Source organism: Rattus rattus, chromosome 1, assembly GCF_011064425.1.
Source record: "Rattus rattus isolate New Zealand chromosome 1, Rrattus_CSIRO_v1, whole genome shotgun sequence".
Classification (NCBI taxonomy): Eukaryota; Metazoa; Chordata; class Mammalia; order Rodentia; family Muridae; genus Rattus; species Rattus rattus.
In genome coordinates this window covers 10614481-10640874 of record NC_046154.1, presented here as the reverse complement: position 1 = coordinate 10640874, position 26394 = coordinate 10614481, and the positions used below count along the sequence as shown (strand labels likewise).

The following is a 26394-nucleotide window of genomic DNA, read 5'->3' as shown; positions in this document are numbered from 1 at the left end:
TTTTCTCCTCAGACAGTGTTACTTAAGGCCACGGTATAGCTCCGGACTTAGAACACAGGGATCCACACTCAGTCTCCAGCAATAATAATAATAATAATAATAATAATAATAATAAATTAATAATAATAATCTATTACTAATAATCTATTACTAATAATCTATTAATAATGATAATGATAATAATAATAGTTTCGGCATGGTTGCTTGGGCAAGAATCAACTCTCCACTAGGGACACTTGGCTGTAGACCTCGTGGTGGGCACCACTAGGCTAAGCCTTTACGACCCACATCTGTTGGCCCATTATCTAATGTGGCATAGGACCAGTAACAGCTGTTGGTGCCCGTGTGTTCCAGACAGAAATACCCTTTCTAGTCAGTCTTTCAAGGCCGTGACTGGCGAAGACTTGAGCAGTGGGAACCGTTTCCCCTGGGTACCTCGCTGAGACGGCAGTTTCAGGGGACCCACTGGCTTGGCCGAACTCTAGATGTCTAACTTAAAAGCAGAAATGAAAGGAAGGGCAGTTTGCCAGCGCCCGAAAGGGTTATTCTGATTTAGACTGGCAATAAAAATGCGATTGGCTGAGAGTTGGCACGGCCAAAGGGCAACCTAAATATCTTCCCTCCCCGAACAGCACAGCTGACACTTTGAGGAGGTGAGCCAGCTGCAGGCTACCCTTGCAGAGCAACGATGGAGAAAGAGGATCAAGAGAAGACAGGGGTGAGTGTGTGGCTGGCGGCAGCCAGAGCCACCGGGCGCCCGTGGGACTCCCGGGCGCTCTGGTATCGCAGAGCCCGCCCTCAGCTGGATGCTCTGTCTGGGAGAGGGCAGCTTGCTCAGAAGCCCAAATAGTGGGGTTTTAGAGGAGTCAGGGCGATGATGTTTGTAGACAGATGCCGGTCGGGAATCCTGCCACTGAAACAGCTGCTGGGAAAGTGCCAGGAACTGGGCTGGGGAGAACCGGCCAGCTTGCAAAGTATTTGCAAAGGGTCCATAAAGTCCAAGGTGAAGCAGGTACAGCTCACACTTGTGGCTTAGCCTTGCAAGGGAGAGATAGGAGATAAGGAGTTTGAAGTTAATCTCAGCTACAGAAGGAATTAAAAGCCAGCCTAGGCTGAAGACCCTGTCATTAAAAAAAATTTTTTTTCTTTTCTGTTCCAAACTCACAGTGTAACTGGAGACTAGGGGTAGATTTCCTTGGCTGAGAAAAATTTCTGGTGCCAAGAAGGTAACAGGAATCGATGAACGCATTCAAGGAATTGGCATTTTAACGCTTCCCATGGCGTTCGCTCATAAGTGGGTGGGGAGGAGCAGGCATCCGTGCGAAATGTTATTTATCAAGGTCCTTAACACGTGGACTGGAAGCTCTCGGCCTATGGCATACAGAGTGGGCGTGGGTTTGGGAGGGAGAGGCACCTGTGATTGGTTCCAGCTCCTCCCCAATTTAGCTGCGGCTAAGACCTTGACAGGACGCATCGTTTAGATAATTTGGTTATGGAGACAGTTTGTGCCTCTGAGGCTGGAACTCCTCAAACTCCTGATCCTCCTGCCTCTGACTCCCAAGCGCTAGGGTTGTAGGGGTGTGCCATCACACCTAGGTGCTTAACTCTTTTGGTGACTTCTGTAAAATGCACTGACCACCTTGCCCTCCCCTGCGTGCTGGAACATGCACAGGAGGGGGGTTGGGGATTTAGCTCAGCGGTAGAGCACTTGCCTAGCAAGCGCAAGGCCCTAGGTTTGGTCCCCAGCTCCGAACCAAAAAAAAAAAAAAAAAAAAAAAAAAAAAAAAAAAGAAAGAAAGAAAGAAAGAAAGAAAGAAAGAAAGAAAGAAAGAAAGAAAGAAAGAAAGAAAGAAAGAAAGGACGGACAATGCACAGGAGGTGTCTGGCCAGGACTGAGACCTCTGGCCAATACTACTGCTTGGTTTGTCCTATGGTGCAGATGACCTCACTATTGACGCTGGGCATGGGATATCAATGGGGCTGCCTACAATGATGAGGAGTATCCCACTTTACTTCTGGTACAGGGCAGAATCCATCCCTCCCAGAAACCCAGAATTAGAGTCAACCTGGGAACTTGTTTGGTTCTGTTTTTGCTGTTTGCTGATTTCCCAGTGCTGGGGGCTGAAGCCAGAGCTTTATGCATGCTAGGCAAGTGCTTCACCACTGAACCATCCCATCTCTGGGCGGCTGAGATTCCAGGCCTGTGCCGCTACCACCCAACCTGTCTGAGATTGTCCTCCTGCCTGAGAAAGTGTCGGACGGGTCAATTGTCAGACGGGTCAAGTGTCAATCACCCGTATTTGATAGGAAGGCATCCGGGAGTAGAGACTTGAATGTTCAGGGTCACAAGAGTTCCGGCGCCTGCCACTCCACGAGAAATAAAAAACAGAGACGTCCCCAAGGGTGCACTCTGCAGATGAGCTCCTCGGAAGGAAACAACCCAGACAGCCACTAGCATGTGGGCTGACCTTGGCTGCCTGCCCCTCGGCTGTCCAGGCACGAAGCCTAGGGGTTAGGAGAAGCCAGGGAGGCAGAGGCTACGCGTAGTCTCCTGAGAAGATGGCAGGCAGCAGTTGGACCCAGCTGTCCCTCAGTAGCTCTGCAGCTCAGGTCTCAAAACTACTTGAGAACCGTTGAGTGAAACGTCCCCCTTTTCCTATGAAACAGTGCTCTGGATGACGAAGACATGTTGTGTGATGTGTGTCTCTGCCATGTCTCCTTCAGTGTCCTGGAGAGAATCACCTCCCCTCTGTCCTCCCTAGGTCCTCACGGTTGCTTGGTATTGACTGACTAATTAGCCCACCTATGTGTGACACTTATTATATAGACCGGGCGGGGCTGGGAGGCCTCCTTCCCTGCCTGAATCACATCCAAAACAGGGTCAAGCCTTTACCGGAGCCTCAGGATGGTTCCCCAGTAATTTGGGGAGAGTGGGGTGCTGAAGATGGAATTCAGGGCCCTGTCTAAGCTCCACCAGGGCTCTGTAGCTGAGCTATGCCCTAGCTCCAAGTTCTTCTCCCTCTCCTCTGAAGAGTGGTGAGACGGTAACTCCCTTGCCACAGGATTCAACCACGTAGAGATACAGTTCATCACTCCCAGAAGATGAAGGTCGTCCTGTGGCTTTGTGGCCTCCATGGTTTTGGAAGCGGATGGTCAGGCTAGGTGGCAGAAGTCAGACACAGAAGGACACATGCTGCATTATCAGACCTGGGTGCAGACTAGGAGGCCGGTTGCCAGGGGCCGGGGGAGGATGGTCATGGATGATGCCGGTCAGAGTGCTCGGTTCCTGTTACAAGGGAAGAGCAAGCCCTGGCCCTTCACTTCAGGGCCTGGTGACGTGGTTAATGATGCAGCAACTCGAATAACTGTGAACGCACTGATTGTAGCTACGCCTGCCCTGGGTGCTTGGAGTCCGCTGAGTGTATTTGCCTGTTGTCTCAGTTAGGGCTTTCCTGTGAACAGACGCCATGACCAAGGCAAGTCTTATAAAGGTCAACATGGAATTGGGGCTGGCTTACAGGTTCAGAGGTTCAGTCCATTATCATTAAGATGGAAATGAGGCAGCATCCAGGCAGGCATGGTGCAGGAGGAGCTGAGAGTTCTACATCTTCATCTGAAGGCTGCTAGTGGAAGATCGGCTTCCAGGCAGTTAGAATGAGGGTCTTAAAGCCCACACCCACAGCGACACACCCACAACAACAAGGCCACACCCACTCAACAAGGCCGCACCCACCAAATAGGCCGCACCCACTCCAATAAGGCCACACCCACTCCAATAAGGCCACACCCATCTAAGGCCACATCCACTCCAACAGGGCCACACTTAATTGTGCGGCTCACTGGGCTGAGCATATATACAAACCTGTGTTCACTGAGCATGGTGGAGAATGTGTTGATGAGCTAACCTGTGCTAATCATTTCACAAATACACATTACACACCATGAAGAAAACCCGGCCTACCTACTATACTACTTTGAAAGCTAGGACACAAGGAACACAAGTTCAATGGAAGCCTGGGCTACGGAGAGTTCAAGGTCAGCCCAGGCAACTTAATAACACCCTAGAAAACAAAAGGTTAATTTGTAAAACTTCCCCCACTTCTGTTTTTGACCAAGAGTAAAAACGTCTGTTATTGCTAGTTGGTGCTCAGTCTTGGTCCTACAGTTCCAGGAGGGCAAAGGGGAAAAGACCCAGCTTGAGGGCAAAATGGTCAGTTTTGGTACCACAGGTGGGATGTGGCCTCATGGGGTACATTCTCCATCAGAGAATGAAATAGCTACCTAGGGGCTGGAACCCAGAGCCCTGGCTCCCTTCTAGAGGCCCCAAACCCAGTCCCCATCACCTTCATTTGGCAGCTTACAACTATCTATAACTCTAGTTCTGGGGGTCTGACACTTCTGGCCTCTCTGGGCACCAACATCCATGTTCATTGCCCATGTACGGACCCACACACATACCCATAGCTACAATAAACCTAAGGTCTAAACGGTGTCAGCAGTGAAGGGTTTGCTCACAGGATTGATACGCTGACAGTAGGTGAGGGTACCCATTGCAAAGCAGTTAGCTAAGAAGTCAAGGACCTGCTGGGGACCTACTTCTGAGGAAATAAGAGATGCCCCTATTGTGAGGGCCCCCAGCTCAGCCAGCTCACTTCTTGAGAGAAATCTCTGGAGCTAGAGACAGAGATTTGAGAGACTAGGACTCTTCTATCACAACCTGTTCTTGAAAGTCAGGCACGGGGCTAGGTGCGGTGGATCATGGCTTTAATACCAGCAGAGGCGAGGCGAGTGGCAGAGAGAGAGAGAGAGAGAAGAGAGAGAGAGAGAGGCAGGCAGAGAGGCAGAGAGGCAGAGAGGCAGAGAGAGAGGCAGAGAGGCAGAGAGAGAGGCAGAGAGGCAGATCTCTGTGAGTTTGAAGCCTGGTCTACATAGCAAGTTCCAAGACAGCCAAATCTATGTAGAGAGACTCTGTCTCAAGAAAGAAAAAGAAGGAGGGAGGAGGGAGGAGGGAGGGAGGGAGGGGGAGGGAGGAGGGAAAGGAGGAGAGAAGGAGGGAGGGAGGGAGGGAAGAAGCAAGGAAGAAAGGAAGCAAGGAAGTGAAGGAAGGAAGAAAGGAAATTATCCAGCCATGGTAGCTCACATCTATAATGTAAGAACTTGGGGTTGGGGATTTAGCTCAGTGGTAGAGCGCTTGCCTAGGAAGCGCAAGGCCCTGGGTTCGGTCCCCAGCTCCGGAAAAAAAAACAAAAAAAAAAAAAAAAAACTCAGGGAGGTTGAGGCAGGAGGTTTCAAGTTCAAGGCCACCCTGGGCAACTTAACAAGATCTGTCTCAAAACAAAACCACCACCACCACCACCACCACCACCACCACCACAACAACAACAATAATAACAACTACCCTAAGTGGTGGAAAACTTAATTTGCCCGTACAAGACCCAGTCAGTATCCCATTCCCAGTTCCCATCCATCCACCCATCCATCTATCCTGCAGCCAACTGAGCCAGGCATCGGTCTAAGTGCCGGTGATACCATGGTGAGCAGACCTGACAGAGGCCCCTCCCTGTGGCTGTTGATTTTGTCTGTGAAGAAGGGCCCAAGCTGTCTAGAGACGTGAAGGCACCTAGCAGGTAAACCTTCTGGCCTGAACCTGATGCCTGGAAGCCATGCAAAGGCGGAACAAGAGAACCAACTCCTCAAAAGCTGTCCACACATAGCCCTGACCCCCCCCCCACACACACACACATACACACACATGCACATATGCATAGGATCATGGTATTCGAGGAACTCTTGGGAAAGCACCAGAGGGCCAGCTGCAGTGAGGCAGCTGCAGAAGCATTTGACGGGAGTCCCAGGTACCCTGGCTGTCTGGCAGGAGGATTGTTTGAGCTGAGGAGGTAAAGGACCATCACACAGGGGCTGCCTGGCTGGCAGCCGGTTCTAACCTCAGCAGGTCAGCCTTTGGATCTAGAGTAGACTAGAATGAGCACATTGGAAGTAGCGCGTGGTCCCCGCTTGGTCCCTCACTGGCATCTACCCTACCTCCCGCAGAAGCTGACCCTGGTGCTTGCCCTGGCAACTTTCCTAGCTGCCTTTGGTTCCTCCTTCCAGTATGGGTACAACGTGGCTGCCGTCAACTCGCCCTCAGAGGTAGGTCACCGTGGTGAGTGAACCAGGGGCTTGGAGCTGCTTGCGGTCCCTAGAGAGCAAACACAGCCTACCCCTTGAGGGAAAGGAGAGGGAAGCCCCTTCAGGACCCAGGTCACGTGAATGACTAAGTCCTCAGAGCTCAGACTCTCAAGAGCATACCTTTCTGTGGCCTGGCCGCGTGTGGGGTCATCTGGAGGGCAGCGACCATAGCATCCACAAGGCTACAGCCATTCCGGGGTGTGGGAAACACCACGGGGGTGGGGGGAGAGGAGGGTCGGCCTGCCAGAGTTCTTCCCGCTACCCAACAACAGGCTACCCAAGCAGTTCTGTCCCTGTCTCCGGTAGGGCTGTCCCATCCTGCAGCTAAGCAACGATTAATGCTTTCTGCGGAGCAAACTGGTTCCGTGTCCTCTCTCCCTCAGTTCATGCAGCAGTTCTACAACGACACCTACTACGACAGAAACAAGGAGAACATTGAGTCCTTCACCCTGACGCTGCTGTGGTCCCTGACTGTCTCCATGTTCCCCTTCGGAGGTTTTATAGGATCTCTCATGGTTGGATTCTTGGTGAATAAGTTGGGCAGGTAAGAGAAGAGTAGGTTGGCGTGTGTGTGTGTGTGTGTGTGTGTGTGTGTGTGTGTGTGTGTGTGTGTGTGTGTACACTTACTGGTATTGGTGTGTGAATATAAGCGTGCTAAGGCAAGTGTTGATGTATGCACACGGAAGCTGGGATAAACGTTGAATGTCTCTCCTCTACCGCTGTCCCTCTTCTAAAAACCGCATTCTTCTCGTCGTGCTATGTGCATGAGTGTTCTGCCTCCATGTAAGTATGTGCACTGCCCCGTGTGCCCAGTGCCTGATGAGGTCAGAAGAGGACGTTAGATCCCCCGGCACTGGGATTCAGGACTGTTGTGAGCTGCCACGTGAGTGCGGGAGCCGAACCCAGGTCCTCTGCAAGACCAGCAAGGATTCTTAGCCACGAGGCCATCTCTCCCTCCCCATTTTTTTTACTGAATCTTAGGGAACTTCACAGAGCCCAGCCTTATCAAGGACCACCAACCCATTCACTCGGCCCTGAGCGGCAGCACTGGCCATGGCCTTCGGCATGGTCTCAGGTGGTTACACACGCCATCGCATCAGTGTGGCCCTCTGAGGTAGCACAGCTGCCGGTCAGTGTGCTTCAGAAGGCTTCGAGCCTCCTCTTCCCCACAGTGCCCAGCGCTTCTCTCTTTGCTGGGGCTCCAGTCACACAGGCCATTGTGCCTTGCTTTTAAGATGTATTCTGGGGATCAGAACTCAGGTTCTGCACAACAGGTACATTTTCTGTGCTGGGCCATCTCCCCAGCCTGTGTTCTTGTTTCCTTTTATTTTTTTTAAAGATTTATTTTATTTATATGAATACACTGTAGCTGTCTTCAGACACACCAGAAGAGGGCATCAGATCCCATTAGAGAGGGTTGTGAGCCACCATGTGGTTGCTGGGAATTGAACTCAGGACCTCTGGAAGAGCAGTCAGTGCTCTTACCCACTGAGCCATCTGTCCTGTTTCTATTTTCGAAACAATGTCTCATGTAGCCCAGTGTGAGGCCTCATACTCACTATGTAATCAAGGGTGATACTGAACTTGTGATTGATTGATATTGATTGATTGGTTGGTTGACTGATTTTGCTTCTTCCTCCCAATTGATGGGATTGCAGTCACGGGTCCACATGCCCCCATTAGGGTAGATGGATTTCTATTACCCAAAACTCATAAATATTTATCGTCCGCCTTTAAACACAGGCCTAAAGCAGAAGTCCTCATCATAAGATGAGGGTAGATTCAGCATGGCCAATTTTCTTTCTATTAGGGTCATTCAACAAAGCTGGGCAGGGACCAATGTTTGGGGATCTAGACATCAGTAATGGCTGGGGACATCCCCTGGAATGAACACTGTGGGCCAGAGAAGACACAGGAATCTATGTCCCTTGCCTCACTCAAACCAAAAGCCACTTGCCCTTTAGTGTTTCTTGGCTTTGGAAGAGTTAATTACCCATTTGCTGTAGGATATACCATAATCTCGGGACTCAGTGGGTGAAGGCAGAAGGATCTTGAGTTTAGTGTCAGCCTGGTCTACAAAGTGAGACCCAGGCATGGTCTTGAATCAAGACCAGAGTCTGGACCTTGCTTTGAAACTTCAGTTCTTTTGTACTGAGTCTTGGGGCTGGAGAGACGGCTCAGTGGATAAGAGCACTTGTTGCTCTTGCAGAGGACCCAGTTTTGGTCCCCAGCATCTGCCTGGCAGCTCTTCACCATCTGTAACTCCAGTTGCAAGGGATCCGATGCCCTCTTCTGACTTCCACAGGCACACATGCACACAGTGCACAAACATGCATTTAGGCAAAAATAATTCATGCACATTAAATGTATAAATAAATCTTTATATCTTTTCCCTAAGTCTACAACCTCTGGTTGGGGATCTGAGACCTTGAGGTTGTCCTGCGAGGTTAGTGTGAACTCACAGCTTTGTCCCTGGGCCCCCAGCGTGGGTCAGATCTGCAGGACGCAGGTCAACACCAGCGAACTCTTACCCAGGTGGGGCCAAGCCTTGCCCACTGAGATGACGACTTGGAATTCAGTCAGCATGGTTTCAATTGTTTGCAGATGCCTAAAGATTTTGCAGATATTTTTAAAAACAGCCACCGTGACTTAATTTATGGATGGCTTCTATGTGCCACACACTATCTAAAGAGCTTCTGTCATAGCCGAGCAAGGGACACAGCCCTATGATCCCAGCCGTTCAGAGGCAGATGGTTTTAGTCCATCATACATGGCATAGCGAGATTACGTTTTTCAAAAATGTCTTCAATATGAGTGTGTGTCTATCTGTCTGTCTGTGTGTATGTGTCTGTCTGTCTTTGTGTGTATGTGTGTGTGTCTGTGTGTCTGTCTCTGTGTGTGTATGTGCGTGTATATGTGTGTATGTGTGTGTCTGTCTGTGTGCCTATGTCTGTCTGTGTCTGTCTGTCTGTGTGTGTCTGTCTGTGTGTATGTATGTGTGTGTCTGTCTGTGTGTGTGTATATGTGTATGTGTCTGCCTGTGTGTGTATATGTGCGTGTATGTGTGTCTGTCTGTCTGTGTGTCTATGTGTCTGTCTGTCTGTGTGTGTATGTGTGTGTCTGTGTGTCTATATGTCTGTCTGTGTGTGTCTGTCTGTATCTGTGTGTGTCTGTCTGTCTGTGTGTGTCTGTCTGTGTGTATGTATATGTGTGTCTGTCTGTGTGTGTGTATATGTGTGTGTGTCTCTTTGTGTGTATGTGTGTGTCTGTCTGTCTCTGTGTGTGTCTGTCTCTGTGTGTGTCTGTCTCTGCGTGTGTCTGTCTGTGTGTGTGTCTGTCTGTCTGTGTGTCTGTCTGTGTGTATGTATGTGTGTGTCTGTCTGTGTGTGTGTATATGTGTATGTGTGTGTGTCTGTCTGTTTGTCTGTGTGTCTTGAGGCTGTGTTGAAACCTCTGTGGACAACACACACACACACACACACACACACACATGCATGCATGTATATGTACTGTGTACAAGCCTGTTGCCTATAGAGTTACAGACAGCTGTGTGTGGGCCATCAGGTAGGTGCCAGGAATCGAACCTGGGTCCCACAGAAGAGCAGCCAGTGCTTTTAATCACTGAGCCACCTCTTTAACCCTCTTTGCCCTCTTTAACCCCCTTTGCTTTGGTTTTTAATCCCCAAGACAGAATTTCTCTGTGCCTTAGAGTCTTAGAACTCACTCTGTAGACCAGGCTGGACTTGAATTCCCAGAGATCTGCCTGCCTCTGGCTCCCGAGTGCTGGGAGCCACCACTGCCCAGAGTGGTTTGGTTTTTTTTTTGGGTTTTTTGTTTGTGTGTATGTGTGTGTTTGAGGCAGGGTTTTAGAAGGTAATCCTCCTGCCTCAGCATCCTATGCCAGAAGTTTAGAAGTTTGGGACATGAGCCACTATGCCTGCCTCCACTTGCCTCTTTCTTATAGCCTTGTGTTTTTTATATTTTTTTATTTTTACATCAGTTTATATTTTGGCATTTCTCAAGACTACTGTTTGGCCTCGATCTTAGTCCATAATAGCTTTTGCTATGAAAGATTTATTTATTTATTTTATGAGTTCACTGTAGCTGTCTTCAGACACACCAGAAGAAGGCATCAGATCTCATTACAGATGGTTGTGAGCCGCCATGTGGTTGCTGGGAATTGAACTCAGGACCTCTGGAAGAGCAGTCGGTGCTCTTAACCACTGAGCCATCTCTCCAGCCCCCTCACTTTTTTTTTTTTTTTTTTTTTTTCCGGAGCTGGGGACGAACCCAGGGCCTTGCGCTTCCTAGGCAAGCGCTCTACCACTGAGCTAAATCCCCAACCCCCCCCTCACTTCTTGCTATCTTAATTCTTATGTTTTCCAACTTTCTTCCCCTCCATCTTAAGCATTTTAAGTTCTTTAACTCTCATGCACTGTGCTTTGGCAATGAACCTAAAAACTCATCTCAAAGCCACCTAGAGTTTATACTTCGAGAATTTTTCTAGTTTTACATTTTCGTCTATTATCTTGTCGACTTGCTCTTTGTGAAGGGTACAAAAATCTGTGTCCAGACTCAGTTTTATTTGTCTGGGTTTTTAATTCGTCTTTTTTTCCAATCCTTCATTTTATTTTATGTGTGTGGACGTTTTACCTGCATGTGTGTATCTGATGCCCGGGACCCCAGAAGAGGGTCTCAGTTCCCCTGGAACTGAAGTTACAGAGCTGCCATGTAGGTATCGGGACTTGAACCCAGGTCCTCTACAAGAGCAGAGCGGTCCTGACAGTGGTCTCTAGTCTGTTCTTATGTTTTTTTGGTTTGTTTGTTTGTTTGTTTGTTTTTGTTTGTTTTGTTGTTGTACTGGAACTGATTCCAGGCCTGGACACATGCTAGGCCCAAGCCGCGTGCCAAGTCTGTCTGTGTTTGAGGCTGTGCCACCAGGTTTGGCCTGAGCCGTCAGATCCAGCAGCCCACATACCTCAGTCTTCTCAGTGCTAAGAGCTTGTCTTCATCTGGCCTTTAGTTTTCCCTGCGAAAGCTTCTCAAGAACTAGAAAACTTCCATAAGTTGTCAGCCATGAGCTGGTACAATCTCTTTCCCATTGATCTTGAGCATTCAGGATAGGTTTCCAATGATTAAAAACAATAACAATAACATAACGATCAACTCTGACCAATAAATCACAGCTGAAATTCCACAATTAGGGCCGGTGAGACAGCTCAGAGAGGAGCCCAGGCCTCGTATCTCAGTCCATGTTCCTCTGTCCCGTCACCAGTGCCCTCTGACCTTTGCTCCCACAGCAGGATGTGAGCCTGGCCTCTGTCACTGCTGTAACTAGGGGACACCTTGGAGAGCAGACATTAGGGAGTGTTTGTTGACTGACTGAATGCTCCTGAATGCACAATGAATTCGTGCCGAGTGCATGAATGGATCCTTAAGCTAACCCGACTTTTACTCTCCACAGAAAAGGGGCCTTACTGTTCAACAACATATTCTCCATCCTGCCAGCCATCTTGATGGGGTGCAGCAAAATTGCCAAATCCTTTGAGATAATAATTGCTTCCAGACTTCTGGTTGGAATATGTGCAGGTAAGGAACCCTTCCTGGTGCCTCCCAGGGATCCCATACAGCCTGGGGCCTCTGAAGCACAGAAACTAAAGCTGACCCTCGTCCTCTTGGGCAGGCAGCGGGCAGACCTTCGCAGCGATGCTTCCCGAAGGGGAAGCTGTCGTTTGCTTTGTTTTTCCAAAAGCCGGGATTGAACCCAGAACCCCATGCAAGCTGGACAATCGCTTTATACTGAGCCACAATTCCTAGCCCAGGAAAAGTGTTCTTTCTGAGTATACTACAAACCCTGAGTTTAGAAGGAGTCTTCCAGCCTGGTCTTTTTCCTCAGTATCTCAGCACTGACCAGGATAATAGCCTGTGGGAGGGTAGCGTTGTTTAGTGAGCAGCGCCTTTGTCTGATAGACTGCCCTACGTCACAGGTCTTGTGAAATTCTATTTCAGTTGTTGTTTATCTGTGCGTGTGTAAGAGAACCAAGTCGGACAATAGGTTTCTGGGCTGTCATGGGGTTTTTATTTTTAAAGCTTTATTTTTTATGTGCATTGGTGTCTTGCCTGCCTGTGTGTCCGTGTGAGGATGTCAGATCCTCTGGAACTGCAGTTACAGACAGTTGGGAGCCGCCACGTGGGTGCCGGGAATCGAACCCAGGTCCTCTGGAAGAGCAGCCAGCGCTCACAAACTGGTGAGCCGTCTCTCCAGCCCAATTTCTGTATTTTTTTTTTTTTAACTGTGATTTGCAGTCTTGAAAAGGTTGGTGAGCTGGTTTGTAAACCTCACCGACAGCTTTCTCAACCCAGGCTGCAGCGGGTCCTGAGTTAGTTTTGGAAAGCTCTTCCCTAACTGTTCAGAGAAAGAGACGCTTTTAAAGCTACTCTTGGGGTTTCCCAGCAGTCAGTGCCCAGCTAGGAGCAGCCTTGCCAATTCTCAAGGTCCTTCAGACGGAGGGTGGGCACCTCCTGAATGCTGTCCTTCTGCATCTCCTAGCCGATATCAGAATGGCCTTCTATCCTTCCAAATGTGGGGTGGGGTGGAGGGATGACTTGACTGGATGTGAGCAAATCCCTCAAGTCCATTAGCAGGCAGAGAAGTCCGTAAGCTGGTGTTGCCAGAGGTGGTACACACCTTTGGTCCAGCACTCTGGAAGTAGGCATGGAGCTCTGTGTGTTTGAGGCCAACCTGATCTACAATAGTTAGCTCAGGCTAGCCAAAGTGAAGAACTGCAGGATGGGAGTGTGTGTGTGTGTGTGTGTGTGTGTGTGTGTGTGTGTGTGTGTGTGTGTGGAGGGTAACCATATCATGGGGAAAACTATAGCCCTCGGGCAGATTCCACTCAGTACTGAGTCATGCTCCCCACCCCCATGCTGCCCCTGACAATGCCCCAGCAGTCATTGATCTTGTCTTCATCTGGCCTTTGGTTTTCCCTGGGAAAGCTTCTCAAGAACTAGAAAACTCCCAGAAGTTGTCAGCCGTGAGCTGGTACAGTCTCTTTCCCATTGATCATGAGCATTCAGGATAGGTTTCCAATAATTAAAAACAATAACAATAACATAATAATCAACTCTGACCAATAAATCACAGCTGAAATTCCACAATTAGGGCTGGTAAGATGGCTCATCAAGCAAAAGTACTCACTGTTGTGTTTTATAAAAAGAAAGAGAAACCAGGAATATGTTTGGTGGAGGGGCAGTATGGTGTGGGGAAAGGGGGTGCCTCTGCAGGCCCATGCTGAGTATAGAATACTGTGCCATAGTATAGTATAGTATAGTATAGTATAGTGTTATATAGTATAGTATTGTATTGTATAGTATAGTATTGTATAGGATAGTATAGTATCGTGTAGTATAGTATTGTATTGTATTGTATAGTATTGTTTAGTATAGTATAGTATTGTATATAGTATAGTATTGTATAGTATAGTATTGTATAGTATAGTATAGTATTATATAGTACAGTATAGTATTGTATTATATAGTACAGTATGGTATTGTATAGTATAGTATTGTATAATATAGTATAGTATAGTATTGTATAGTATTATATAGTATAGTATTGTATAGTATAGTATAGTATAATATTGTATAGTATTGTATAGTGTAGTATAGTATTGTATAGTATTGTATAGTATAGTATTGTATAGTATTATATAGTATAGTATAGTATTGTGTAGTATAGTATTATATAGTATAGTATTATATAATATAGTATTGTATAGTATAGTATAATATAGTATAGTATTGTATAGTATAGTATAGTATAGTATAGTATTGTATAGTATAGTGTTTATTCAGGGCATGGGGAAGGGAGTTGAAAGAATAGTAGAGACAGAGAAAGGAGCAGGGAGGAAGGGAAGGAGGGAGGGGGGAGGGGGGGAGGGGGAGAGAGAGAGAAGAGAGAGAGAGAGAGGAGGAACAGGAGGAGGAGGAACAGGAGGAGGAGGAGAGGCTGGCCATCCATGAGTTCATGGAGGTGGGACGGGGGAGTGGGAAAGGGTAAGGGAGCAGGAGGAAGAGAGAGCAAGAGACAAGAGGGTAAGGAGGGGGTAGCAGCCCCTTTTATAGTGAGTCAGGAGGGGTTGGGGATTTGGCTCAGTGGTAGAGCACTTGCTAGCAAGCGCAAGGCCCTGGGTTCGGTCCCCAGCTCAAAAAAAAAAAAAAAGAAAAAAAAAAAAAAAAAAAAAAAAAAAAAAAAAAAAAGGCATTTGCTATAGTGAGTCAGGCACACCTGGCTATTGCCAGGTAACTGTCGGGTGGAGCCTAGACAAAATGCTTGCCACCAAGCCTGACAGCCTGAGTTCTATCCCAGGAGTCCACATGATAGAAGCACAGCTCCCCCCAAAAGTGCACACACACACACACACACACACACACAACACACATACACACACACATACACAGCATACATATACACACATACACACAAAACACACATACACATACACAGCATACATACACACACATGAGAGAGAGAGAGAATGTAATTTAAAAATCTTGACAGATGCTGGCCCTGGTGGCATACGCCTATGATATCAGCTCCTTGATAAGCAAAGGTGAGAGGATGGGAAGTTCAAGGTCAGCTTGGACTAGGAATGTGCTCTCTGTCAGCTCGGGCGAACTTTGTCTCAAAGCAAAACAAAAGTAAAGAGAGTGCAGGGATAGAGCCCAGTGGCAGGACACTTGCTCCACCAGTGGCTTCATTCACAGAAATAAATCCTAACCTGTGGCAACGGGGGCTCCAACACTTACCATGCTGAGGCAGGAGGATTACCAGTTTGAGGCTAGCCTGACATGTTTATATGTAACAAGACCTCGACTGCTTTGTTTTTATTTGCTTGTGTTCGCTTTTGAGACAAGGTCTCATTCTGTAGCGCACACTGATCTCAAACTTTTAGCAATCCTCCTGCATCAGCCACTCAAGTGCTAAGATTATAAGTGTGCATTAGCACACCTGGCCTAGACCTTTGTGGGGTTGGGGGTTGGGGTGTGTGGAAATTCCAACCTTTTTACTTCAAGAAGCATACTTCTAGTTAATATTGATTCTAGTCAATTTTTTCCATTTGCATATTTATTTGGGAGTGTGGTACTCCTGTGCCATGGCCCACATGTGCAGACATACATACACACACAGCACTCACACACACATACACATACATACACACCCATATACACATACACATGCGCACGAACACACACACACACGCACACGCACACGCACACGCACACGCACACACACACACACAGCGTTTTCATAAAAGATAATTATCCAGAAAACAAAACAATATAAATGCTAGGTGTGCTAAGTTCAAGACCTCAAGACCAGGCTGTGCTTCCTAAGATTCCTAAGACAGCTGCCTCAGGGAAGAAAAAAAAAACTTTTAACAAAAGTTTTATAAGAAGGGCGACATTATTCCACATCTTTGCAAATCACTTCAATGTTTGTCTTAACAGCAGACGTTTGGATTTTTTGTTGTCGTTTTCATGATACAAATGATACATTATAGTTATACAGTAAATAAACAGTCAGCAAAATTATAAAGCCGGGACTGAGGAACATCTGAGTGACCTCCTCCAGGGTGTTCCCCAGGAAGGGCATGGTGGCACGTGTGCATCGCACATGGCCATCACACCTGGCAGCGGCCAGTGGCTCCTTTATCAGCCCCAGGGCAACAGGGCGTGTCCGGATGGCCCGCGGGAGGGAGGAGCCCGTGGCTACCGGGTGAGGCCCGAGTCAGAGGGCTCTTGTAATCTGCTGCAGAATCACTGCCCAGCTGGATTTTCAAAGCTGCCCCGTGTTCAGTTAGCCGCTTCTGGAAAGCCCCTTAGACCACCCGCACCAGCCGCATAGCTCAGAGAACGAGGTAAACAGCCCAGCTATGCCTGGGGAGCAAAGGGAGCTGAGCTGTGCGCTTTTCTTTCCGGAGGCTCACAGTCCACGGGTTTGTTGTTGAACAACTCCTTGGCAAGAGGACTGAAGGCTTTCCCTGGCCAGAAGGAATGCAGACTTTACAACTGCTTCACCACCCCACCTCTACCCCCTCCACGCCCCGCCCTACCCCTCCCCGCTCCGCCCCCTCCCCCACACTCCTCCCTGTCCCTCCCTGTTCCAACTCAAAGGTCTTCCCACTTTGGTCTGCAGAATCTATCCTAGCCATTCGGCATTCCTGTAATTTTAGCCCTGCGGGGCCGAGGCAGAAGGACCTCTAGTTTGAGGCTAGCATGGTCTACCTAACAAGACCCCCTCCCCTAACAAAACCCCTCCCCTAACAAGACCCCTCCCCCGAAAATATTCAAAGTATAGATTGTAAATGAACTTAATTCAGACACGCCTACCAGGCGTATTACTTATTCTTATTTTGTCGTTATTTCTTTTTTATTTATATATTTTTTATATATTTTTATTTTATATATTTTATATATTTTTATATATTTTATTTATATATATATTTTTTATTTATATGAGTACACTGTAGCTGTCTTCAGACACACCAGAAGAGGACATCAGATCCCATTACAGATGGTTGTGAGCTACCATGTGGTTGCTGGGATTTGAACTCAGGACCTCTGGAAGAGCAGTCAGTGCTCTTAACCACTGAGCCATCTCTCCACCCTCCCCTTGTTTTGTTAATTGCAACGATTGCAACAGGGTTTGCTACATAGTCCTGGCTGGTCTGGAATGTGCAACATAGGATGGAGGCGAACTTGCAGCCATCCCGTCTACTCTCCAGAGAAGTTAGAGGTGCACACCACAGCGTTAGGTTAAATTACAAGCTTCCTCACCTTCTTACTTTAGGACAGGGGTTGGAACCCCAAGCCTTGTGCACACTAGACATGCACTCGACTCATCTCCCAGCACCCCAGCTTTACCCTTTTTTAAATATTTATTTTATTATTGAACTGGGGGAGGTGTGTGCACATGAGTGCAGGTGCCTGCAGAGGCCAGAAGGGAGAGTCGGATCCAATGAAGCAGGAGTTACAGGCTGAGGGCACTGGGAACTGAACTCAGAACCCCTGCAAGGACAGCCAGTTCTCTTAACTGCCGAGCCACCTCTCCAGCTCTTGCATTTTTGTTTCTCAGTTTTTTATATTTAGTTGTTTCTTTCATGGGGGAACCGGGTAAGCTCCTCTCTCCTTCCACCATGCGTACCCTGCAATTTGAACTCAGATCACGAGGGTTGTCACGAGGGTTGGCAGCTGGTGCCTTTATCCACTGAGCCATCCCACCAGCCCCCAGCTTCATCTATTCCTAAAGGAGTTATATTTTGACATGGCGGGAAATCTTACAAGATTACATAGCAGGGGCCTGGAGAGATGGTTCAGTTCAGTTCCTAGTACCCAGGTCGGGCAGCTTACAACCACCTACCCATAACTCCAGCTCCCGGGGGGATCTGACAAGTCTGTAAACACACCCACAAAACACACATGGCAAGTCACATTACTAAAAATCAACAACAAACCTTTCTTTAAAATATTTATTTATTTATTTATTATATATAAGTACACTGTAGCTGTCTTCAGACACACCAGAAGAGGGAAGGGCATCAGATCTCATTACAGATGTTTGGGAGCCACCATGTGGTTGCTGGGATTTGAACTCAGGACCTCAGGAAGAGCAGTCAATGCTCTTAACCACTAAGCCATCTCTCCAGCCCACAACAAACCTTTCGAAACAGATTACATAGTGGGGTTCAAAGTACCCCAGCATACATAAATTCAGGAAATGCCGATTTTCAACAATGTGTACTGAAATTTGCAATTTTTTTACACTGTAAACTTTTCTTCTGAGCTAACTTTCCACTCCAAGCTTTTCTAAGGCATGGCGTCCCTTTGGTATCCTGGGTTGGCCTGGATCTAACCTTCTGCCTGCTTCGTGTATGAGTCGCCTAAGGCAGGGGTTTACTGTCACATGCTGTCCCCAGAAAGTTGTGGTGCCTTTCCCCGATTGATTCTTTTCTCCCTGAGTCAAAGGAGGGGAGTGTGTCTAATCCTCTTCCCTCTGCGACCTGGGCCAGTCAGGAGCAAGGACATAAGGTCTGGCTGGGCTGCACCCCCAGGTAACGCAGTCCAGAAGCGAATATTGTCAGAAGCTTCGTCCACGTGATTTCTTTTCTTGAAGTTTTTAAGGGACTAAGAATTAGAAGAGGTGTTTGCAAGGGCCAATCATCCATCCATCCATCCATCCATCCATCCATCCATCCATCCACCCATCCATTCACTCACTGTGTTATGGGAGGGTGTGTGTGAGAGGCAGGGTGTAGAGGTGCGCACATGTGTGTGGAGGGGAGAGGTCCGCCTCTGGGGGTTGTTTTTTTAGGAATCCTCCGTGTTTTTGAGACAGGGTCTCTCACTGAACCTGGAGAGCATTGATCTGCCTGGCTCCCGGACCCCCTGCATGGAGATTGCCTAGCACCTACTCTCGAACCCAGCCTTATGTGGGTTCTGGGAACTGAACTCGGGTCCTCTTACCTGCACAGCAAGCACTTACCAACTGAATTATCCCCATTTTAAGGGGTGGGGTTCAGGCTAGATTGCACACCTGGCACGGTGTATTGAGTCTTCAAAGACACAGTTGGTTTCTACCAGACACTTTCCTGGTTCTGTTTTGTTTGTTTGTTTGTTTGTTTTAAGATTTATTTACTATGCAGTGTCCTGCTTGCACATACGCCTGCCCGCCACAAGAGGGCACCAGATCTCACTCTCAATGGTCGTGAGCTACCTCAGGTTCTCTGGGAAAGCAGCCAGTGCTCTTCTTAATCTCTGAGGCAGCTGGCCAGCATTCCCAGTTGTATTCTTGACTCTCCTTCCAGGTATATCTTCCAATGTGGTCCCCATGTACTTAGGCGAGCTAGCCCCCAAAAACCTTCGAGGGGCTCTTGGAGTGGTTCCTCAGCTCTTCATCACTGTGGGCATCCTTGTGGCCCAGCTGTTTGGCCTTCGGAGTGTCTTGGCAAGCGAGGAAGGTAAGAAGAGAGGCCCCAGCCCTCCCCCGCAAAACCCCTACCACCATTACTGGAAGCTTCCTCCCGCTGACCTCCCTATTCAGTCAGTCCCCTGGGGACTGTCCTTTTCCATGTGGCGTTCCGGAGCTGAACAAGCACGTGGTGACAAGTTCCTTCTAAAGGACAGCAAGGTGAATCAACTGAGCAGGAAGAGCCTACTTCCCTCCAACGGCTAAGTGACCGTTCACCTTCTCAGAAGGCACTGGTCTACTAACAAATGGCACCATTACCTCCTCTTTCTCTGTCCCACTGTTGAGACAGGGTCTCATGTAAGCCAGGCTAGCCTCAGACTCACATGGTAGTCAGAGTGACCTTGAACTCCTGGTGGTCCTCCTGCCTCCACCCAACAAGCCCTGAGATTACGGGGTGGGGTGTGGGGGTGGACCACAACTGTTTTATGCAGTTCTGGAGACCAAACCCAGAGATCTGTGCAAATGCTAGGCAAACACTCTTATCAGCTGAGCCCAGCCCTGCCCCCACCTCTTCTCTTTCGTTCCTTTCCTTCCTGTCTTTCTTTCTGAGCCTTAAGCGTCTGAGAGGGAGACCAGTCTCCGTGATCGTGCCTGCCGTGGCCTGGGCACCATGTCTTCTGTAATAGTCCATCTGTTCCTCCCAGCAGCCTCGTGAGATCATGTGCCTTAAACACACCCATTTTACAGATACAGAACCTGAGGCTTGGCAGACTGGAAACACATGAGAAATCCTGTTAAGATTCCAACCCTGCAGCCTGAGCCTAGCTCTGTGTCTCTTTGCCATGTTCCCCTGTCTTCCTGTCGTTTCTCCACCTGTCCTGGACACCTCCGTCAAGGTGTCACGTTATCCCTACAAGCTGGGACCTAAGATGAACGGACTAAGGATGAGCCTCAGGGAGCCCCAGACAGCAGGCGCAGATTCTCCACCACATCACACTGTGCAGGAGGGAAGGGACAGTTCTGTCCAGAAGAGAACATTCTAGGCCTGGGCAGAGGAGACAAGAATGTGGGGATCCTTTGTGCTTTCAGGGAACTGCAAAAGGGTAGTGTGTTAGACCTCCATCCTCCTCTGTGACTTTCCTGCTGTGCAGGGCTGGGATTTAACGGCGACCATTTTAGACCCCTGGCTTAGGACAACTGCTTCGCTCAAACAGGGCTGGCCAGCAGGTGGCGCAGTCAGAGGAGGCGCAGGAAGGAGGCCCCCAAGACTGCGTAGTGGCCAAGGTTGAGAAGTGGGATCTGGATTGGTGCCCTGGCGAGGAGAGTTGCAGTGTAGGGGACTGGGAGGAGGGCCCTAGGGGCTGGTGACCGTGGCTCATATGGGAGACCGCAGCACTTGTCACAGACAGGACAGGGGAGATAGGTGGAGGGTCCCACAGTGATCTGGAGCCAATTCTGATCAAAGAGCAGAAGGAGGTGGGAGGTCATTGTTCCAGCCTAGAAGGTGGTGGTTCAGACGGAAGCCGAGCTTGACATTGGATGGCACTCATATTCTAGGCAAAATCAACCAATTTCTTGACTCAGAAGGTGAGGGAAAGAGACTGAGACTGAGAGACTTAAAGTCAGCCTGACATACACAGTGGTAGGTTTGAGGCCAGCACGAGTTACATTGTATTTTCTTTAAAAAAAAAAAAAAAAAAAAGACCCACACAGAACAGAGAGGAAAGTGATGTCACAAGTTGTTTCTGATTGATGCAAGGTCTCAGTGGTATTTCTTCCCCTCCCTCCTTCTCTCCTTCCCTCCCCTTTCTTCTTTTATTTCTCTCTCTCTCTCCTCCCTTCATCCCTCCTCTCTCTCCTTCTCTTTCTCCCTCTCCTCTACACACACACACACACACACACACACACACACACCATAAAGTAAATAGGTAAATCTAATAAAAATGTAAAAACTCAAAACCCAAAGCGCACGTAGGCTGGGCACCATGGTACATGTACGTCTGTAATCCCGGCCCCCAGAAGGCTGAGACAGGAAGACAAAGGTTCCAGGCCAGCCTGGACTATAGCAAAAGGAAACACGCGATTGGTTATTCACCAGCTGTCAGGTGATACAGAACTCCTTAAATTGGATGAGCAGGGTCAGCCATGTAATCACAGGCAGCCAGAGTCAGCCTTACCCTTACCACTGCCTGGGTGCTAGAAACCGAATCCAGATCCGCAGCAAGTGCTCTTAGCCACCGAGCCGTCCGTCCAGCCCTTCACATAACGCACCACGCTGGACAGATCTGTCCGGGCCATCGCTGTTTTCCTCAGTATTTAGTTCCGTCCTAGGACCACAGGGTGGCTTCTGTGTCCTTCTGTGTCACAGCCGTTAGCATTACTGTTGCTTTTGTTTCCGAGTTTATCAGCACTGCTCTGACCACTCCAGTTTAGGAGTCCTTGTCCCCCCTACACAAGCGTCTCTGGGCACACAGCTGGGGTGGGATGGCAGGGTTGTCTCAGTACACTCCAGCCAGCTAGCCTCTAAAGGACAACGCAGGTCCATACAGCGACACACGGAGACTTCCCATTTCCCCCGCGTCCGTGCCCACGTTTGCCATTGCCAGATTTTGTTTTTGTTTGCCCAGCTTCTCGGTGCGCTGTGGTCAGTCATGCCTCAGCCACTGTGTAAAAAGTCACCAGACGTCCACTGAAAAAGTCAAACTTTGTCCCCAAAGAGCCCTGGTCCTCCCTCAGGGTGATGGTGCAGAGTGCCTGGCGCAGTTCAGAGAGTGGAGAAAAAGGTCTCCACTCCTTCCATGCTTCTGTGACCCTTAGACCCTTGCTTGCAGGCTGGCCAATCCTCCTGGGTCTGACTGGAGTCCCTGCCGGCCTGCAGCTCCTCTTGCTGCCCTTCTTTCCTGAGAGTCCCCGCTACCTGCTGATTCAGAAGAAAAATGAATCCGCTGCTGAGAAAGGTGAGGTTTGTGGTGGTTTTCTCCTGACCCTGGGTCCCGCCCCCGCCCCGCCCCGCCCCGCCCCGCCCCGCCCCGCCCCGCCCCGCCAGGCTTCCCCGGGCTCTTCAGCTCTGAGCTCATGCCCTCCTCTTCTTTCTCCCTCAGCCCTTCAGACCCTTCGAGGTTGGAAAGATGTGGACATGGAGATGGAGGAGATCCGGAAGGAGGATGAGGCTGAGAAGGCGGCAGGCTTCATCTCTGTGTGGAAGCTGTTCCGCATGCAGTCCCTCCGCTGGCAACTCATCTCCACGATCGTCCTCATGGCCGGCCAGCAGCTGTCAGGAGTGAACGCGGTACGGGTGCCCTGTGAGCTCGGAGGGGACAAGGCAGTGTGAGCGACCAGGCTCTGACACTATGACGATGATTCTCTCACGTATCCCTGAGGGGCTGGAGTGCGGCGGGCCACTGGCCATCCTACACTCGAGGCCAAACCCCGTGGTTCTCCTCCAGATTTACTACTACGCTGACCAGATCTACCTCAGCGCAGGGGTGAAAAGCAACGACGTCCAATATGTGACGGCTGGGACTGGGGCCGTCAACGTGTTCATGACCATGGTCACGGTGAGTGCCCATGAGGCAATGGTCCCTTAAGTCACCAGAGGTGGAGTGACATCTGAGGAGTGTAAAAGCCCCCAGACTTGGATGATGCTGGGCCTTCAGATTGCAACATGCCCCCCAGGGCTCTGACGCCCCAGCCTCTGCTGACTGGGGCGGGGCGGTCAGCCATGGACCCCTAACACAGAGCTCCCACAGTGTGCCCTAACCTCTTCTATCCGAGACTGCTGAGCATGGCAGAAGTGCAGGGTCTCTGCACAGGGCCCTTGCAGGGATCTGTGGCTCATGACTCACCGCTTAGATCCTGAGTGGGGTTTGGCCCCTGGGCAGATGAGCCAGCCAGGCCTCCGTGTAGATAGACTCTCTCAAGTCTACTCCAGTGCCTGGCTTCTTTGCAGGAGGTCAGAAGCCTCTAACCACAGGACCGAGGCTGTTGACGTGAGCTCTCATTTAAAAGTGAACATCTGGGCTCTAGTAACACAGCTGGGCCTCCGAACTAGCCACCCACCGACACATGCTTCTGTGCATGCATGTACAATTGTTTGCACACCAGTGGCTAGGTACACATTCGTCCTCACCCCTCAAAAGTTGGTTGAGGGACCGTGAGGGCTATTCCTAAGATGGCAGCCTCTGGTGGGGGTGCTCTGTCCCACGAGAACACTGGGCTCTGGGTCTAGAAGCTCACGGTCTTCCTTCCCACGCCTCCAGGTCTTTGTGGTAGAGCTCTGGGGACGTCGGATTCTTCTCCTCATCGGCTTCTCCACCTGCCTCACAGCTTGCATAGTGCTGACGGCCGCACTGGCACTGCAGGTGAGGAACTCCGTGCTGACAATCCATTTAAAGGAAACTTAGAGACGGTGGCGTCACATGGAGAAATGAGGGTGGGGACCCTCTCAGGGTTCATTAACCAAGAGTGAGGCCGCGTTGGACTTCTCCTCCCCTGTGTCCCCCCACCACCTGTCTGCATTTTAGATCCGTGTTGTGTGCTGTGTGTGTTTCTGATGCCTGTCTCTAACACAGGGCTTTGTTCTGTGTTTATTGATATTGTTGAACAGTGTAGTAAATAGTATGAGATGGAAACGGATGAGGGTTTGTTTGTTTGTGTTTGTTTGTTTGTTGAGACAGAGTCTCTCTATGTAGTCCTGGCTGTCCTGGAACTCACTGTGCAGACCAGGCCGGCCTCAAACTATTTTCGCGGAAAATTTTCAACAGAGCTTTACAAGGGAAGACGTTATATACTGAGCCCAACTGGACTGGACTAGCCTTCAAAACCACACACAGATGCTATCAGCCTATCTCCACATGTCCCTTCCAACACTTGTTGGATATTGGTTGTTCAAGTTTGCGTTTAGCCTATTGGCTATTTCAGCAAATGACAGCCACCACACACACACACACTCACACACGCACACGAACACTCGTGCACGCACACATGCATGCACGCACAAGTGCAAGTTTAAAGCTACTGCACATCAGCTCAGGTCTTAAAAGCTGACCGGATGGGAAACCAAGGCACAGTCAGGTTGGTCATATTGCCGCCCTGATGGGAGAGCATGCTTATACAGGCTGAGCTCACACACAGTAGGTCGGCAGGTCAAGCACACAGTTGCCCACAGTCTCAAAGCACGCAAGTGACTTAGCTACAAGGTCCAGCAAAAGCCCCGCCCTTTGGAAGGTCAGAGGCATTTTCGGGAAAAGATTAACACAGCAGATGCCGGCTAAGCTGGTGACCCTGCTCAGAAGGGACACCCACGCTGTCCCCAGCCTACATTTTTCACCGTAGCGAAGGGCGAGGCATCGGCATGGGTTTGGTCTAGCAAGTACAGCCGCTGTCAGATGTCATCAAGGGACTGTGTCCTTCCCACAGCAAATCCAGCTTCCCCCTCGGGTGACTGCTAAGATCTCTTTAAGCTGCACAGCAGTCACTGCAGGCTCCTTCCAGATCCCAGTGCCCATCTCTGCCCTGAGGTCCCCGAGGCTCCCACCCTGGCCAGCCTTCGCGTTGCTCCGCACTAACGACCTGTCTCTCCGCCCCTACAGAACACCATCTCCTGGATGCCCTATGTCAGCATCGTCTGTGTCATTGTCTACGTCGTAGGACATGCCGTGGGGCCCAGTATGTATCCCTTGGCTACTTCCATGGTTTCAGTGACCCACGTGGTATTCTCTAAGAATCCCCAGGGAGGGTGGATGCGGCCCCAGGTGGCACCCCCCTTGCTCTCTTTAGCACAGGATCGGGGAGGGGTGGGTAGGTGTGATTAGCACCATGGGTTGACAGTGCTACCATGCTTGTAGCCTCTGTACACAAGCAGCCTCTGTCATCTGTCCCTCATGCCTACCATCCTTAAGAACTGCATCCGTATCCTCACTGAGACACCTCACAAAGTCCCGTGTCTTGCCGATACACACCACCCCCGTGGCTAGGCAGCTAGGGCGCCAAGACACCCATAGGTTCAAGGACCCCTTTGTGAGCCACTGTGCGGTCCGGGAAAGTGTCTCCCCCTGAGCTACATGTCTTCCCGTCTTCTTCTTCCCCGCACCCCTTCCCTCTCACGCCTCTCCCTCATCCCCCCCCCACCCTCCCTCTTTCAGGTCCCATCCCTGCCCTGTTCATCACCGAGATCTTCCTGCAGTCCTCCCGGCCGTCCGCCTACATGATCGGAGGCAGCGTCCACTGGCTCTCTAACTTCATCGTGGGTCTCATCTTCCCATTCATTCAAGTGAGTGGGGCCCAAGGCCCCAGCATCACCCACGTCCCCCAAGCCACCAATCCAGAACCTTGTAGCACACCCCAACGCGCCCGTCCCTCTCCCCACAGGTGGGCCTTGGTCCTTACAGCTTCATCATCTTTGCGATTATATGTCTCCTCACCACCATCTACATCTTCATGATCGTCCCAGAGACCAAGGGCAGGACGTTTGTCGAGATCAACCAGATTTTTGCCAAGAAGAACAAGGTGTCGGACGTATATCCGGAGAAGGAGGAAAAGGAGCTTAATGACCTCCCACCTGCTACCCTGGAGCAGTAGCAGAGCCAGGCCACCAGGCAGTATGGCCAGTCTGCATGGGCCTCCTGTCTAGACTTTGGTTCTGGATTCTTAGTGTCTGTGACACTAGAAGGGACACGAGCCTGGCGGGGAATGGCAGCCCCGTCACCAGCCTCCACTCAGTGGGGACACCTGACGGGCTTTCGTGCTTCCGTGCTGTCCCTAACCATAGAGGCCAGTCACGGGCTCTCGGTCGCATACAAAGCCATACCTGGCCTTTGCTGGGTTGACTGTGGCGAGGGTCTTGTAACATTGCTTTTCTAACAAAAACAGTTGCCGAGAGACAAGACGTGACGGTCCTTTTTTTTTTTTTTTTAACTTTTTTTTTTTCTATTCTTTTTTTTTTTCGGAGCTGGGGATCGAACCCAGGGCCTTGCGCTTGCTAGGCAAGCGCTCTACCACTGAGCCAAATCCCTTGTGCGGCTCCTCCCATGGGCGTGGAGAGACCACTGGCATCTGCTGGTGATTGATGTGGTCCTCTTTTTCTGACCCAGCCATGTCACAAAGCTGAGGAACAGACCACTTGGGGAGACACACGGAGCGTGAATTATCAACTGTCAACGACAGTATTCTGTTTAGCCAATAAAACAGATCTGATCACTTCTTACCAAGACACACCAGTTCTCTGCGACCCCGCT

At 49.7% G+C, this 26394-nt stretch overlaps 1 protein-coding gene across 1 annotated transcript; it reads left to right on the top strand.

Moving 5' to 3' along the window:
- The first annotated feature begins 688 nt into the window (after positions 1–688).
- Positions 689–26363, top strand: Slc2a5 (solute carrier family 2 member 5). Its single transcript, XM_032890980.1, has 12 exons — positions 689–718; positions 6052–6150; positions 6573–6733; positions 11654–11778; positions 19056–19208; positions 21991–22116; positions 22261–22448; positions 22606–22716; positions 23419–23520; positions 24751–24826; positions 25303–25430; positions 25529–26363. Exons 1-12 carry the CDS (start codon positions 689–691, stop codon positions 25736–25738), a joined length of 1509 nt encoding a protein of 502 aa, XP_032746871.1. The 3' UTR covers positions 25739–26363.
- The last annotated feature ends 31 nt before the right edge of the window (positions 26364–26394 follow it).

Coding starts and splice junctions, on each gene's coding strand:
- Slc2a5 (XM_032890980.1), top strand. CDS start 689: ATGGAGAAAGAGGATCAAGAGAAGACAGGG. Junction 11,779..19,055: donor TCTGGTTGGAATATGTGCAG/GTAAGGAACCCT, acceptor CTCTCCTTCCAG/GTATATCTTCCAATGTGGTC. Junction 22,117..22,260: donor TGAATCCGCTGCTGAGAAAG/GTGAGGTTTGTG, acceptor TTTCTCCCTCAG/CCCTTCAGACCCTTCGAGGT.